We start from the raw sequence: 15,712 nt of genomic DNA on the forward strand, positions 1-15,712 counted from the left end.
CAGTCAGCCTCATTTCACCCCTTATTACCTAGGACCGGGAATTGCCAGGGACTTCACGATGCGATATTATCACGATACTTAGGTGCCGGTACGATATGTATTGCTATTTGGTACTGTGATTTTATTGCGATTCAATGTTCCAAACATATTGCTCACCATGTGTCTGCTGCAGAAGTACAAGAGAGAGCCATGAGAAAACGAGTTTTGGTGCAGGTACAGCCAGCTAGCGCAAAAATAATATTGCGTTTTTGTCAATACGTTACGATATATCGTCAAAGATAATATCCCGATATGTAACTGTATAGAATTTTTTTCCCCCATTACTACTATTATTCCCCTCTACTGCACTCTCCTGGGCTATTTATAGCAGCTGTATTGACATCACAGGCTAGAGGAGGCGGACTCTCTTCACACTGACCCTCCGCTCCACCTCTGCTGCTCCCCTCTCTGGGTTGACAGGCACAGCTGCGCTCCCTAGCCCATGAGCATCCAGCATGGGCCAGCCAGGCTTTCAAAGAGACATTTCTGTGTGCTAATTGACTGTCAGTGTGTCTGTGTTATGTTGGACTCCACTCTTCACGCCCCCTCCTGACCACTGAGCAATTGATCTGTGATTAAGTCAAGCATAACAGAGATTGTGCGTGCGTGCGTGCGTGCGCGTGTGTCAGTAGGAGTGTGCATCAGTGGGAATATGATGCAGTTGGGTCTTAAAATAACAGCAGTATGGTTTGTTCCCCTCTGTTTCAGCGAGCCCATCACGCCACAGCCTCTCTGAATGGAGGATGCAGAGCATAGCACGAGACTCCGAGGACAGCTCAGAAGAGGAGTTCTTTGATGCTCACGGTAAAACCACCATTTTGATATAGTCCTCTTAGAGTCCTAGAGTAGGTTACAGTAGACAACACTAGTAGTGTGTTCCATTCCCGTAACCCTACTGTTGCTTCCTCCTTTGACTCTGCATGCGTCTCTTCAACACAGATCAGTTCTTAAGCTACCCAGATACCCAGCATGCTATTGGCCTGCGGTTGAAATAGGTGGGTGTAGCTCAACACTTCGGTTCATCTGCTGGGTGAGCCCAGGAGAGGACTCACCCCGGGTTTTGGCTTGTCCTGAAGAAGTGCTGAAATCATCACCCTCTACCTTCACCTGTTCCCCATTGACAAAACTATCTCACCCTGCCATCCTACACACACACACACACAACACACACCTTTACGCCCTCCCTATTGCACTTATCAGACAGTTCGTAAAGACTAAGTCTGTACTTCATAAAGCTCATCACCTCCCCACATCCACCACACATTGCCTGTTGAGTCAATCATCCCATCATGTCAATCCACAAAATGTTATATTACCTGTAGGTGTATGTGTGGAAGCATGATTAACTTAGATTTGTTTATATGACATAATAAAGTAAGAAGTAATGAAATAAGAATAATAAAGCGATGCATGTTTCCTTAGTATCATTTAAATAAATAGATACAATGTGGATTAAATCTGTATCAACTGTTGAAACTGTTCATGAGATGTCATGAAGTAACTGCATTGTAAATGTGCATTTACCTGCATGTTCAAATACATATAGCTGTATGCTTTTGGTGTTTGTGCCATTATTTATGTTCACAATGAGATGGTAGCTGTTTCTGGTGAATATATAAATTGTTGTTTCATCCCTGGATTCATCTGTTTTTCCACTAACCATCATACCGTGTGGTATGTATATACCATTAAGCACACCCCAGTATGTGGCTATCGGGAGTCTTCAACTTTTCATTGAACACCTGATTAGTACATTTCAAATCAATTAAAATGTGGAAGCTAAATGCTGAAACATAATCAAATAATACTTCACTGTAACTATTTTATTATACAAGCAACCCTACTCAGTCTCTTCAAGAGTTAATCCCTTGATAATGAACTCTGAAAACATTGCCATAATGAGCAAGGATTTCTAGAGCAGCAGTTTGGTGGGGTTTGTAATGTAATAGGACAGTAAGTACTGACATTGGTTCCACGGAATCTTTTCCTCATTACATTTTCCTTGTGAGTAGTACAGTAGCATATCATAAGAGCTGAGAACACCCATGCCTTGTCCCTGTATGAGCCGTTCATTAAGATTACCATGATCAGATGGTGACACGATTTATAGAGATTACAAGGATAACAATAGCATACATACAGGCATATGTAATATGCATAAATATGTCTGTAATGAAATGGACAGAATCAAGTCTGATAGTAGGCATATAGCTGTAACATTCCGTCATCGTAGTGCCACAGTCCTTACACTGTATCCATTCATGACCATTGCATGTCAGATCATGGAATGATTAAACCAATGTGACGCATGAATGCTACTGCTCTGTAGCATCATTTGAATAAATTCACGCTGAGAAGTATTTGAGCGTACTCCGATAAATGCTCCTGCTCATGTAGCAGTTTGTATACTGCTCAGCTTCTTTACCTGGTCTGAGCTTCTCCCTGATCTGTGCAACTGAGGACCAGCAAAACATTGTTTTGGCGGTTTGAGTGGTGACCTTTCGATAAAGCAGACGTGCATAGGCTACAGGTTGTGTAATGTGATTTCACTGAAAGATCCCAGTGGCTTGGTGATTGGATTGAGGAGGCTATGCTATTCCAAAGCCACTATGGTTTCTAAAGGAACACATACAATTCAGGGTAGTAATTACTTTATCAGTATTAATATTTATCTACAATGATTGGCCACATAATATCCTATGGTAGAGATCAGTGTGTACTGTATGTTTATCTCTATCTGTACTCAGCCAGTACACGGAAGCCCCTTTCACATTAGTGAACATATAAATGTATAAAAAGTTCAGTGTTCCTTGTCACAGAATGTTTGAGAATGATCTGTGACTGGTCATCTGGGCCCAGTTTTTCAAATGTTATCTGGATTTCGCCTCTAGGGTAGGATTAAATGCATAGAAATATAATGAAAAGAACGGATGAATCATTGACTTGAATGGGGACACCCTCATTCTATTTCTATGCATTTAATCCTATCTGATAGGCAAAATCCAGATAGATAACTTTTGAAAAACAGGGCCCTAAATATCAGTGGTGTAAAGTACTTAAGTAAAAAATACTTTAAAGTACTACGCTTTGGGGGGTATCTGTACTTTACTATTTATATTTTTGACAACTTTTACTTCACTACATTCCTAAAGAAAATATTGTACTTTTTACTCCATACATTTTCCCTGACAACCCAAAGTAGTCGTTACATTTTGAATGCTTAGCAAGACAGGAAATTGTGAAATTCACGCACTTACCAGGAGAACACGTGGTCATCCCTACTGCCTGCCAATGTTCTGGTGGACTCACAAACACATGCATCTTTTGTAAATAATGTCTGAGTGATGGAGTGTGCCCCTGGCTATCCATACATTTTTTAAACAAGAAAATGGTGCAGTCAGCTTTGCTTTATATAAGGAATTTGAAATTATTTCTACTTTTAGTTTTGATACTTAAGTATCAAAAGTAAATGTAATTGCTAAAATATACTTAAGTATCAAAAGTAAATGTAATTGCTAAAATATACTTAAGTATATTTAAAACCAAATACTTTTAAACTTTTACTCAAGTAGTACTTCACTGGGTGACTTTCACTTTTACTTGAGTAACTTTCTATTAAGGTATCTTTTTACTTTTACTCAAGTATGAAAATTGGGTACTTTTTCCACCACTGCTGAATATATTGTAGATTGGATAAAATGGCACATTGACTTAACAGGTGTTATACTTGGTAATATGGACACCTGGTAAAACAAATCCTGTCCCTTCTCCCCACAGAGGACTTGTCAGATGATGAACAGATTTTCCCCAAGGAGATCGCCAAGTGGAACTCCAATGACCTCATGGACAAGATTGAGGCAGCTGACGCAGAAGACATCCCTGGTATGGAGACGAACGCTGTGTGTTGTATTATGGGAGATAGGCGAGACAGAGGAGATGGAGTTCGTGTCAGTGTCTTTTTTTTGCCGACAGTGTTATATTACTCTGATTCTCGATGTTAAAGTGTGTCTGTGGATGTTTCTGCAGGAGAGCTGTACAAGGATATGGCAGGGGACTATGAGAGGGCAGCCAGTGAGGAGAGACTAGATGAGGTAGGTACTTGGGAGGGTGAAGGGCTTTTCAACTGAACATTGGTATACCAACAACACCATGACAGCCAGACCCAAAATCCGTAACATGTTACGCACAGTTGAAGTCGGAAGTTTACATACACCTTAGCCAAATACATTGAAACTACATTTTTCACAATTCCTGACATTTAATCCTAGTAAAAATTCCCTGTCATAGGTCAGTTAGGATCACCACTTTTATTTTAAGAACGTGAAATTTCAGAATAATAGAGTGATTTATTTCAGCTTTTATTTCTTTCATCACATTCCCAGTGGGTCAGAAGTTTACATACACTCAATTAGTATTTGGTGGCATTGCCTTTAAATTCTTTAACTTGGGTCAAACGTTTTGGGTAGCCTTCCACAAGCTTCCCACAATAAGTTGGTTGAATTTTGGCCCATTCCTCCTGACAGAGCGGGTGTAACTGAGTCAGGTTTGTAGGCCTTCTTGCTCTCACATGCTTTTTCAGTTCTGCCCACAAATGTTCTATACGATTGAGTTCAGGGCTTTGTGATGGCCACTCCAATACCTTGACTTTGTTGTCCTTAAGCCATTTTGCCACAACTTTGGAAGTATGCTTGGGGTCATTGTCCATTTGGAAGACCCATTTACAACCAAGCTTTAACTTCCTGACTGATGTCTTGAGATGTTGCTTCAATATATCCACAATTTTCCTTTTCATGATGCCATCTATTTTAAGACATGCACCAGTCCCTCCCGCAGCAAAGCAATCCCACAACATGATGCTGCGACCCCCGTGCTTCACGGTTGGGATGGTGTTCTTCGCTTGCAAGCCTCCCCCTTTTTCCTCCAAACATAACTATGGTCAATATGGCCAAACAGTTCTATTTTTGTTTCATCAGACCAGAGGACATTTCTCCAAAAAGTACGATCTTTGTCCCCATGTGCAGTTGCAAATCGTAGTCTGGCTTTTTTATGGCGGTTTTGGAGCAGTGGCTTCTTCCTTGCTGAGCGACCTTTCAGGTTATGTCGATATAGGACTCATTTTACTGTGGCTATATATACTTTTGGACCTGTTTCTTCCAGCATCTTCACAAGGTCCTTTTCCTGTTCTGGGATTGATTTGCACTTTTCGCACCAAAGTACGTTCAACTGTCGGAGACTGAAGGCGTCTCCTTCTTGAGTCTGTGTGGTTCCATGGTGTTTATACTTTCGTACTATTGTTTGTACAGATGAACGTGGTACCTTCAGACGTTTGGAAATTGCTCCCAAGGATGAACCAGACTTGTGGAGGTCTACAATTTTTTTTCTGAGGTCTTGGATGATTGCTTTTGATTTTCCCATGATGTCAAACAGAGGCACTGATTTTGAAGGTCGGCCTTGAAATACATCCACGGGTACACCTCCAATTGATTCAAATTATGGCAATTAGCCTATCAGAAGCTTCTAAAGCCATGACATAATTTTCTGGAATTTTCCAAGCTGTTTAAAGGCACAGTCAACTTAGTGTATGTAAACTTCTGACCCACTGGAATTGTGATGCAGTGAATTGTAAGTGAAATAATCTGTCTGTAAACAATTATTGGAAAAATTACTTGTGTCATGCACAAAGTAGATGTCCTAACCGACTTGCCAAAACGATAGTTTGTTAACAAGAAATTTGTGGAGTGGTTGAAAAACTAGTTTTAATGACTCCAACCTAAGTGTATGTCAACTTCCGACTTCAACTGTAGATGCGGTCTGGCTGAGATCATATTCAGACAAAATATTAACATTAAACATGCAGGAGGTATGAGCTAAAAGGAAACTTAAATCCCAGTCACCCAGCCACTAAAGCGCTCAAGCCTAACAGTAGGTGTTGAAGTGAATATTCTGTGTAGGGTTTTAGTGGTGGCAGTCAGAGAGAGGTCCACTCCTTCAGACTCTCTGTCCTCTTGTGTTCAGATGCGTGGCTCTGTTAGCAGCCAAGCCTATAGATCTACCATTCCTACCATCACCGTAACCAAGCACCAGTCAGTAAGTAAACTTCCTGTCCCATTGCATTATGGGCCAGAGTAGATCCACAGACACCCTAACAGACCCAGTAGTAACCGCCCTGCTCCTGTCTTTGCCCTAGCCCACCCCCTCTACTCCTCAAACCCCCTATCCCTTATGAAATATCCTCTGAACTGTAGCCGTGCCGTGGAGTGTACTGTGTACAGCCTCTGTGAAAAATGTGAGTTTTTGAACACACAAAAACTTCACATTTACGTTTTCCCTTTTTATGTAAGTGTGGTTTTGTATTTGTATACAAATGTGTCTTTGCCCTTGGTTTTTCTTGTTGTTGTAGTGGTTGGCTAAAGTTGGAAGCGTTTGCAGTGTGACCAGCTGGGGTGTAGGTTGATCAGCGTCTCTTAATGATGCTCTGAGTGTGAAGAGGAAAGCTGCACAGGCATGCTGTTGCTTGATAGGGTGTAGTTATCACACACTGTGTACGCTTCCTGACTTTCATATCTGAAGGAAGTGGAAGTGCACACTGAACACACAATGAGATGTTTCGCTATATACTAAAGAGGTGTGTGCAACCACAAAGCCTTGTTATTGTCTCAGTGTGGTTTTGTGAGTAAGTCAAGAAGCATGTTGTCAGTGGTCATGATACTTTAGTAGCCAAGCCAGAAGCATGGTTCTATGGTGAATGGCTTCATTTCCCTTGTTTAACAAATCTCTCTAATGTCCCTCATCCTGCCTTTTCTCTTTACCTCCCATTCACTCCATCCATTCCCCCTCCTTTCCTCCCCCACAATAGGACCTGTCCTCCCAGCAGTGTCTGCAGCCTTCTAAGATTCATGTGCTGATCCTGGTGTTACATGGGGGCAACATCCTGGACACGGGTGGAGGGGACCAGACCAGTAAGCAAGGCGACATCAACACTATCAGCACAGCCTTTGACGCAGTGATGCGCGTGCACTATCCCACTGCGCTGGGCCGCATCGCCATCCGTCTGGTTCCCTGTCCCGCCATCTGCGCTGAGGCCTTCTCCCTGGTGACCAAGTGAGGGACACACACACACACACTACACAACTGTAGATATTGTGTACACAACCAACTACTATTACTAACCTTCCCCTGTGTGTGTATCCCTGGCTTCAGTCTCAGCCCATACAGTTATGATGAGAGCTGTATGTCTAGCAGTCAGGACCACATCCCCCTGGCTGCCCTGCCTCTCCTGGCCACCTCCGCCCCCCAGTACCAGGAGGCTGTGGCCACCGTCATCATGAGAGCCAACCAGGTGTACAATGACTTCATCAGGTCCCTGAACGGGGCAACCTTCTCTGGCCAGGTGAGGAGCTGCTACTGGCCTGTCAGCCTCTCCGTTAATACGGGCCTGTCAGCCTCTCCGTTAATACGGGTCTGTCAGCCTCTCCGTTGATACGGGCCTGTCAGCCTCTCCGTTGATACGGGCCTGTCAGCCTCTCCGTTGATACGGGCCTGTCAGCCTCTCCGTTGATACGGGCCTGTCAGCCTCTCCGTTGATACGGGCCTGTCAGCCTCTCCGTTGATACGGGCCTGTCAGCCTCTCCGTTGATACGGGCCTGTCAGCCTCTCCGTTGATACGGGCCTGTCAGCCTCTCCGTTGATACGGGCCTGTCAGCCTCTCCGTTGATACGGGCCTGTCAGCCTCTCCGTTGATACGGGCCTGTCAGCCTCTCCGTTGATACGGGCCTGTCAGCCTCTCCGTTGATACGGGCCTGTCAGCCTCTCCGTTGATACGGGCCTGTCAGCCTCTCCGTAGATACGGGCCTGGCCTGCTCTTTATTTGGAGCTCTAAAATGGCAAGAGCATGTTTCCAAGTCAAGAGGAGATTTCTTATGAAAAACATAATTTGGATTTGAATCCTTTCAGCACCAAATGAATTATGTGGGTGTTTTCTGTTTCTGAATTATGTGGGTGTTTTCTGTTTCTGAATTATGTGGGCGTTTTCTGTTTCTGAATTATGTGGGCGTTTTCTGTTTCTGAATTATGTGGGCGTTTTCTGTTTCTTTTTAGGTAAGAAAAAGGACACTAGCATTCAATATTTGAATATTCAAGTGGAATTTAGTATACATTTTTCTAACAAATTGTGAGAGGCTCACATCATTTGAGAGGCTCACATCATTTGACAGATTATTTTGACTTGTGTGTGCCTGCAAATGTGTGTTTGTGGGTGTGTTTGATTATGTGGTTATTACAGCTGATTATTTTAAAAAGGGTTGGAAGCCGTTATCTGCATCCTGTTTGATATCTAATGACCTGATCTGTTTTAGTAAATTGACCTGTGAACTCTGTGTAGGTGTGCCTGATTGGGGACTGTGTGGGAGGGATCCTGGGGTTTGACGCATTGTGCAGCAGCAACCAAACTATTGGTGACAGCCAGAACAGCAGCCGCAGGGGCAGTGTAATCAGCGTACAGGTAAGACCTAAACCTTGATGCTTATTTACTCTCTCTGTTCCTAAGCTTTACATCGTTACGCATACTCCAAATCACAGACACTCACTCACCTAGTAGCTCAAAAATAAAAGTTACAACACTCTACTATTTCACCACCACATTTCTCCGCTGAGAAGGACACTTATCCAGCGTACAACCTAGGTCTGGTGCCGTTTGCATGTCAGTCAAGTTCAGCATACATTCCCCAACCTCTGCCCCCCCATCCCTCCCTGCAGGACCAGGACCTTCTCTCCCCAGGCATCATCATAAACAGTGGGCCCGGCTCTGCCTCTCCCACCCTGGAGGGCAGCCGCCACCTGAGCCTCAGCAACATCGACATCCCCCGCTCAGGAGGACCAGACGACTCCAAGAGACAGCAGCCGCGCAAAAGGAGCGGCGACTCCACATACGAGCTGGACACCATCAAACACCACCAGGCCTTCCTAACCAGGTGTGACAGGATCTATGTTACTACAGTTACATTCCATCATTGAAGTAGCTGATGGATAATAGTTACTTGTCACTGTACTGAGAAGGGTATGGCTATGCATGTGATATTGTAGAGTCATGGGTTGCTGTAATCTTTGACCTACATTGATCTCTGTCTTACTGTGTTCTGTGTTTGTGTGTATACATGTGGATGTGTATGTGCTTCCTTCCTTCTGACTCTTGCTGTTTGTCTAATGTTGTCCCCTCAGCCTACACTCCAGTGTCCTACGGACCGACCCGTGCTCCCGCAGGTCCAGCAGCAGCACCTTCCAGGATGCAGGCTGTCTGGGGAAGTTTGACTTTGAGGTGGCAGACTTCTTCCTCTTCGGCTCTCCTCTGGGCCTTGTCCTTGCCCTGAGGAAGACTGTCATTCCTGTGCTGGATGGTAATCCCACCTAAACAGAGGGAAAATTAATAAAGTGCTTTAAAAATGAGTTATTTTAATATGTGAACATTTCTGTGCTATGAATCGGGTAGTGAAAACCAAGGAGGTACTGTGGGGTCTTATCTCCTTGAAACCCCCTTCTTTTATGCCTGTCAACGTCTGTTTCCCCTTAGTGGCCCAGCTGCGCCCAGCTTGCCAGCAGGTCTACAACCTGTTCCATCCAGCCGACCCCTCGGCCTCGCGCCTGGAGCCCCTCCTGGAGAAGAAGTTCCACCTCCTGCCCCCCTTCAACGTACCCCGCTACACACGATTTCCCCTGGGGGACGGCAACTCCGCTCTACTGGGTGAGCACACTGGAATGAGAGCTAGAAGAGTTCACTCACACACACGCCAGTACCTGTATGAGCATATATCTGTTGTGGAAATATATACAAACAAAAAATGTACTCATTTGTTACATTCATTGGTCATATAGCCCTTGTTTTGATTAACCATTGGGGACTCTGTGTGATGTAGCAGAGTGTGTAGAAACTGACAAATGTGATGGATTATCTTTGTTTTCTGACTTCTTTCCCACACGTGCCGGGAATGTCTCCGAGACCTATTGCCAGTGGTCTGTTGATTGCTATAGAGAGAGGCACCGAAAATAGCTTCAATTTGAGAAAAATGAAGAAATAAAATGGGGGAACTCTATGTAGTGCATTCAGAAAGTATTCAGACCCCTTCCCTTTTACGTTACAGCTTTATTCTAAAATGGTGAGAAGGGCCTTGGTCAGGGAGGTGACCAAGAACCTGATGGTCACTCTGACAGAGTTCCTCTGTGGAGATGAGAGTACCTTCCAGAACGACAACCATCTCTGCAGCACTCCACCAATCAGGCCTTTAAGGTAGAGTGGCCAGACGGAAGCCACTCCTCAGTTAAAGGCAAACAAAAGCCCGATTTGGAGTTTTCCAAAAGGCACCTAAAGGACTCTCAAACCATGAGAAACAAGATTCTCATGTCTGATGAAACTAAGATTGAACTCTTTGGCCTGAATACCAAGTGTTAACGTATGGAGGAAACCTGGCACCATCCCCACTGTGACGCATGGTGGTGACAGCATGCTGTGGGGATGTTTTTCAGCGGCAGGGACTGGGAGACTAGTCTGGATCGAGGGAAAGATGAACAGAGCAAAGTACAGAGAGAGAGAACCTGCTCAGGACCTCAGACTGGGTCGACGGTTCACCTTCAAACAGGACAACGACCCTAAGCACACAGCCAAGACAACGTAGGAGTGGCTTTGGGACAAGTCTCTGCATGTCCTTTATTGGCCCAGCCAGAGACCAAACTTGAACCCAATCGAACATCTCTGGAGAGACCTGAAAATAGCTGTGCAGCGACGCTCCCCATCCAACCTGTCAGAGCTTGAAAGGAACTGCAGAGAAGAATGGTTGAAACTCCCAAAATTAAATTTTATTTGTCACATGCGCCGAATACAACAGGTGAAATGCTTACTTACAAGCCCTTAACCAACAATGCCGTTTTAAGAAAATACCCCAACCCCAAAAAAAAAAAAAAAAACGAAGTAATTAAAGAGCAGCAGTAAATAACAATAGCAGGGCTATATACAGGGAGTACCGGTACAGAGTCAATGTGCGGGGGGAGGCACAATGCAAATAGTCTGGGTAGCCATTTGATTAGCTGTTCAGGAGTCTTATGGCAATCTTTTCAGTCTCCCGAGGGAGAATAGGTTTTGTCGTGCCCTCTTCACGACTGTCTTGGTGTGCTTGGACCATGTTAGTTTGTTGGTGATGTGGACACCAAGGAACTTGAAGCTCTCAACCTGCTCCACTACAGCCCCGTCGATGAGAATTGGGGGCGTGCTCGGTCCTCCTTTTCCTGTAGTCCACAATCATCTCCTTTGTCTTGATAAAGCTGTGCAAAGCTTATAGTGTCATACCCAAGAAGACTTGAGGCTGTAATCACTGCCAAAGGTGCTTCAACAAAGTACAGAGTAAAGGGTCTGAATACTTATGTAAATGTGATATTTCAGTATTTTATTTTTAATACATTTGCAAAACTTTCAAAAAACCATTTATCATTATGGGGTATTGTGTGTAGATTGATGAGGGGGGAAAAACGATTTAATCAATTTTAGAATAAGGCTGTAATGTAACAAAATGTGGAAAAAGTCAAGGGATCTGAATACTTTCCAAATGCACTGTATACTGTATATGGCTTTGGTTAGAACCAACAGAGCCTGAATTAGAATCCAAGAACAGCATCATCCTGCTCTCCTACAACCTGTTGTTGCCTTAATTACTTCTACTGCAGTATTTCCTGTAGCTCTAAGGGCTTGACTCACAATTCCTGTTTCACATTTGTTGTTCTTGTTATTGCTTCATGTTTTCTGTGTCTTCATTGTCTTCCTTTCCCCTCTCTCGACCTCCTGCCCCCATCTCTGAAAAAACCTACCCCCTTACCCTGAAAACCCTGCCACCTACCCTCTGATCCCCCACCTCCCCTTTTAGTGGAGACAGTCCAGAGCAACCCTCAGTTCCTGCTCGATAGTGGGACCCCTCTCTCTTTCCGCTGTCAGGAACCTATCAGCGAGACCTGCATCCCTGTGCCCGTGCTAAACTGGCAGGAGGGCTCCCTCAAGGCCACACCTGCTGTTCTAGAGTGTGTGTAGCCTCTCCTCTTCACTTGCATCCCCCCGATGTCTCTCACTCTGTGTCGTACATGTCTTTTTGTGTTAGTTGCACCCTCTTTCCACACCGACTTTGTCTGTGTGTATGTTTCACACCCTTACCAATACTGGTGTATTAGAAGGCTTTGGGAATGTTACCCCAGTCAAGAGTTGGGGTCACATTACTGGCTGTTCCAGGTCAATCATGTCCTATATGAGCCCTCGTTCTGCAGGATTCAGTCCATTGCCTTTATTATAGCTCATTAGCATGGCCCACGGAATCTCTAAACAACGAGGTGATTTTGCTCATAAAAATGCAATAGTCATTAATGTTGGCATTTTTATGATTTACAGAGACCGCAGTGGGTACCACAGTGAATGAAACCTTGACCTGGAAGAGTCTGTCCTTGTTTCGCTATTACCATAAATGATTTATGTCCTTTGTAATGGTATGACAATAGCGTGCCACTTCCTGCACTCATTGTTGTGATGTGGTTTCTTTGCTGCTGCAGCATCTCCTCAACATCAAATACAAGAGTTGGGGGTTGTGTTTAAGGTGGTAGGCAAAGGTCTCCATATAAACCATAACACTGTGACTAGAGAACTGTCTTCTGGTGGATTTAGCCAAATCTGAGGCTTGGAAGCTGAACTGACTGTGTTGCTCAGATGTCTGCTTGAATCATGGAACCCTGCCCCTTGCATTGTAATTGTGTATCCTTGTGTTTTTCTGCTTGTGATGGTGGTGAATATAGTATCTCCTGACTTTTTTGTTACAACAACATGTTGATTAGCTTCACATACTAAATGAGACGGTTACCACTTTAGTAATGCATGGTAATAATAATCCAGCTAATCATTTGACAGATATTAAAAACTTTGAGGCATAGTGCTGTGACAACCAATGGAGTAACATCTCACTTTTAACATGCTGTTGTATTAATCAGTCCACTATCTGATCACTCACTGATTGTCCAAGAAATCTGACGTCGGCACCTGCTGGTTTCTGAAACCATGGTGTGGTCCATCACATTTCTTGGTTGCAACCCCCTCCTTCTCATCCTGTTCCCTCGCTGTTCATCCTCCTCTTGTCTTGTCTATGTCTAATGGGATCTCCTTGTTTCGACTCAATAGCGGATGTTGTTCAGTCTCATGGTGGTGTCTTCATGGACAGTTCGTACCCCTCCTCCCCCGTTACGGGCCCCCACTGCCGGGGCCTGCGCAGGGCCAGTGAGGTCAGCATTGCCAGCCAGGTTTCAGGAATGGCAGACAGTTACACTGCCACCAACATAGCCAACAGTAAGTGTTCTCGTTACCACAAGTATCTCTCTCTCTCAACTCCTCTTTCAGTCAATCTCTTCTCTCTCCTTAGTTCGACCCCCACTTTTCTTTTCTGTCCTGTTCTATCTTCCTACTCCACCGCACTCCTTCAATCTCCTCTCAATCTTTTCTCTCTCGCTCATTCTAACCGTCCTTACTCAGACTGCACACATCACTCAGTGCACCGGATCCCGAGCGGCTCTGTAGGGACCCAGTTGTGCCTGCATTCACGGAATAACCACATAGTTACCTGCTAGCTAGCTCCAACACATTATGACACCTGTGATGCACTGCACTGCTCTAAGCCCCTTCATCATAGAGGGAGCAAACAGTGGACGTTGTCCATTGTTCAAATACAATGTGCCAGAAGATTATCACTCTACTACTTAAGAAACCAAAGCTCACCTCCTTTCACTGCGTGTCTGTCTTACTCTGACCCATTGTTTGAATATAAATGCAAAGGCTGTGTTCTGCATTTATTTGATGTTTGCCATGCATGTAGAGACCCGTTTAGCTGAATCATTCCTGCATTGTTCGCTCCCTGTCGCACTGTCTGCCTAGGTGACCAAGCTTCTGTTGTGTTTGATGTAAAGATTTTCTCCCAAAGTAGCGGATATGTCCTATATAAGGCCTAATAACACCTACAGAAGTATCACATGACTTTAAAAACATTTACTAACAATGTACTCCATTGGGAAGTTGCAACAGTGCATTGATGAGATCATTTCTAGTTCATGGTTATTGGAAGAAATGCCATGAAAAACTTTTTTCACTGTTTAGGAATACAACAAAACTGAGAGTGCACAATATGTTGTGAAAAAAAAGTATGAAAATGGGTTTTGTTGAATATATAATTACAACCTTTTTTTCAGTTCATCTGAGGCCCAATCGGACACTCAATTGAATATTTTGTTTTGAAGACATTTTCAGGTTGTAGCAAAAGTACTTCACATGTATGTTTGTAAACTGGAATTAACTGCATTATACTGTATGACACCAATTTCCTTTGTCATTATCCATCAATCATTTTTACCTGGTTTCTTTCTTTTTGTCTTGTTTCCCATAGCACAACCATGCCAAATTAACCAAACCAAAAAACTCAGCCTTTTGTCCCAAATCGCCCTGACATCACAAACCAAATTCTCCCTGAGAAGCCCCGCTAAATCCCATAGAAAAGAAAGGACTGATCCAGTCCGACGATCTACTGACGCAGACAACGGGCCACAACCAGACCCAGAGGCAGACCCAGACGCTAATAGAGGTGTAAGCCCCTGTGGCTCTGGTCAGTTAGAGAGACACCTGTCAGCTGGCCTGGATTATACCATATATGACCTGGTCTCCCTGGACTCCCAGGCAGAGGTGGATCAAGGTATTCTTCTAAGAGACTGGACCTTATCAACTCTGTACCAAAGCCAGGCTGAGGCTGCTACTGACTCCTATCCTCCTCCTCTTTAAATCCTAATTTATTGTGCAATCAATCTCTTTTCAATATGCTTCTTGTCTACCCTAGACATCTCCCAGCTTGACTCCCTCTCCCTCTGTTTCTATGATGAACTCTGCTCTGAAAGGACTGACCCCAACCCTCTTCCCTGGTGGAATATGTCTATTGTATACAATAGTCCCAACAAACTTTACACTTTAAAAGTGTAACATACCCATCATCCAAATGATATAGCGGGAAGGCTACTGGCCCAATTTACCAGTCTGTGCCTCACAGTTAATACCATTGAACATAGGTGAGTTTATGAGCAGTCCACCACCAACAAAATGGAAGATATGTTTACAAAACCATCACACAATTTTACCACTGCCATGTGGTGGAGCCCTATGGACACTGTAACAGATAAGGTTCAATAGAGTGAAACAATAACAAAATGTTATTCAGATATTTTTGTCCCAGCCTGTTCTGGAGGCAAACATTAATTGATCAGTGACAGTCCCAGTGTGAATCCACTTGGTTATGTTTTATTTGGGGTCTTTTTAATCCCATCTTCATGTTTCATATACTAATACAAATAACTACGCTGCTTTAACGTTGACTCATGTTTATTGTACTAACTTTAACAATATAATTATTGCATAAACATTATCTTCCCTCCTATATTTGTTTCAAAGCTTTGTCAGTTGGGAGTAACACTCTTCAACTCCTGTCTTACTTCCCTTCTAGCTGAGGAACTGCTGTGGACTATCTGGGCTTTGATAGTGGTTTATGAATGAATGCAGTCTTGCTTCAAACGGTTCATGTTTTAACCTTTCCAGGGGTGTGTATTGGGATGTTTTTGCCCCTCTGCCCCC

At 43.9% G+C, this 15,712-nt stretch overlaps 1 protein-coding gene across 10 annotated transcripts in view; it reads left to right on the forward strand.

Moving 5' to 3' along the window:
• Positions 1–15,712, forward strand: part of LOC129853608 (membrane-associated phosphatidylinositol transfer protein 2-like) — a 79,981-nt gene that overhangs the window by 56,332 nt on the left and 7,937 nt on the right. For 2 of the 10 annotated variants that reach the window (XM_055919810.1, XM_055919811.1), the window contains exons 7-19: positions 748–843; positions 3,817–3,921; positions 4,066–4,130; positions 6,055–6,126; positions 6,896–7,140; positions 7,240–7,429; positions 8,420–8,539; positions 8,794–9,008; positions 9,256–9,431; positions 9,605–9,775; positions 11,943–12,095; positions 13,232–13,396; positions 14,484–14,786. In XM_055919810.1, coding sequence (XP_055775785.1) covers positions 748–843; positions 3,817–3,921; positions 4,066–4,130; positions 6,055–6,126; positions 6,896–7,140; positions 7,240–7,429; positions 8,420–8,539; positions 8,794–9,008; positions 9,256–9,431; positions 9,605–9,775; positions 11,943–12,095; positions 13,232–13,396; positions 14,484–14,786 — 2,076 coding nt within the window. The remainder of the gene's footprint in view (positions 1–747; positions 844–3,816; positions 3,922–4,065; positions 4,131–6,054; positions 6,127–6,895; positions 7,141–7,239; positions 7,430–8,419; positions 8,540–8,793; positions 9,009–9,255; positions 9,432–9,604; positions 9,776–11,942; positions 12,096–13,231; positions 13,397–14,483; positions 14,787–15,712) is intronic. The other 8 variants (XM_055919812.1, XM_055919817.1, XM_055919815.1 and 5 more) reach the window with 5 other exon arrangements.

Source organism: Salvelinus fontinalis, chromosome 4, assembly GCF_029448725.1.
Source record: "Salvelinus fontinalis isolate EN_2023a chromosome 4, ASM2944872v1, whole genome shotgun sequence".
In the NCBI taxonomy this organism is placed as follows: domain Eukaryota; kingdom Metazoa; phylum Chordata; class Actinopteri; order Salmoniformes; family Salmonidae; genus Salvelinus; species Salvelinus fontinalis.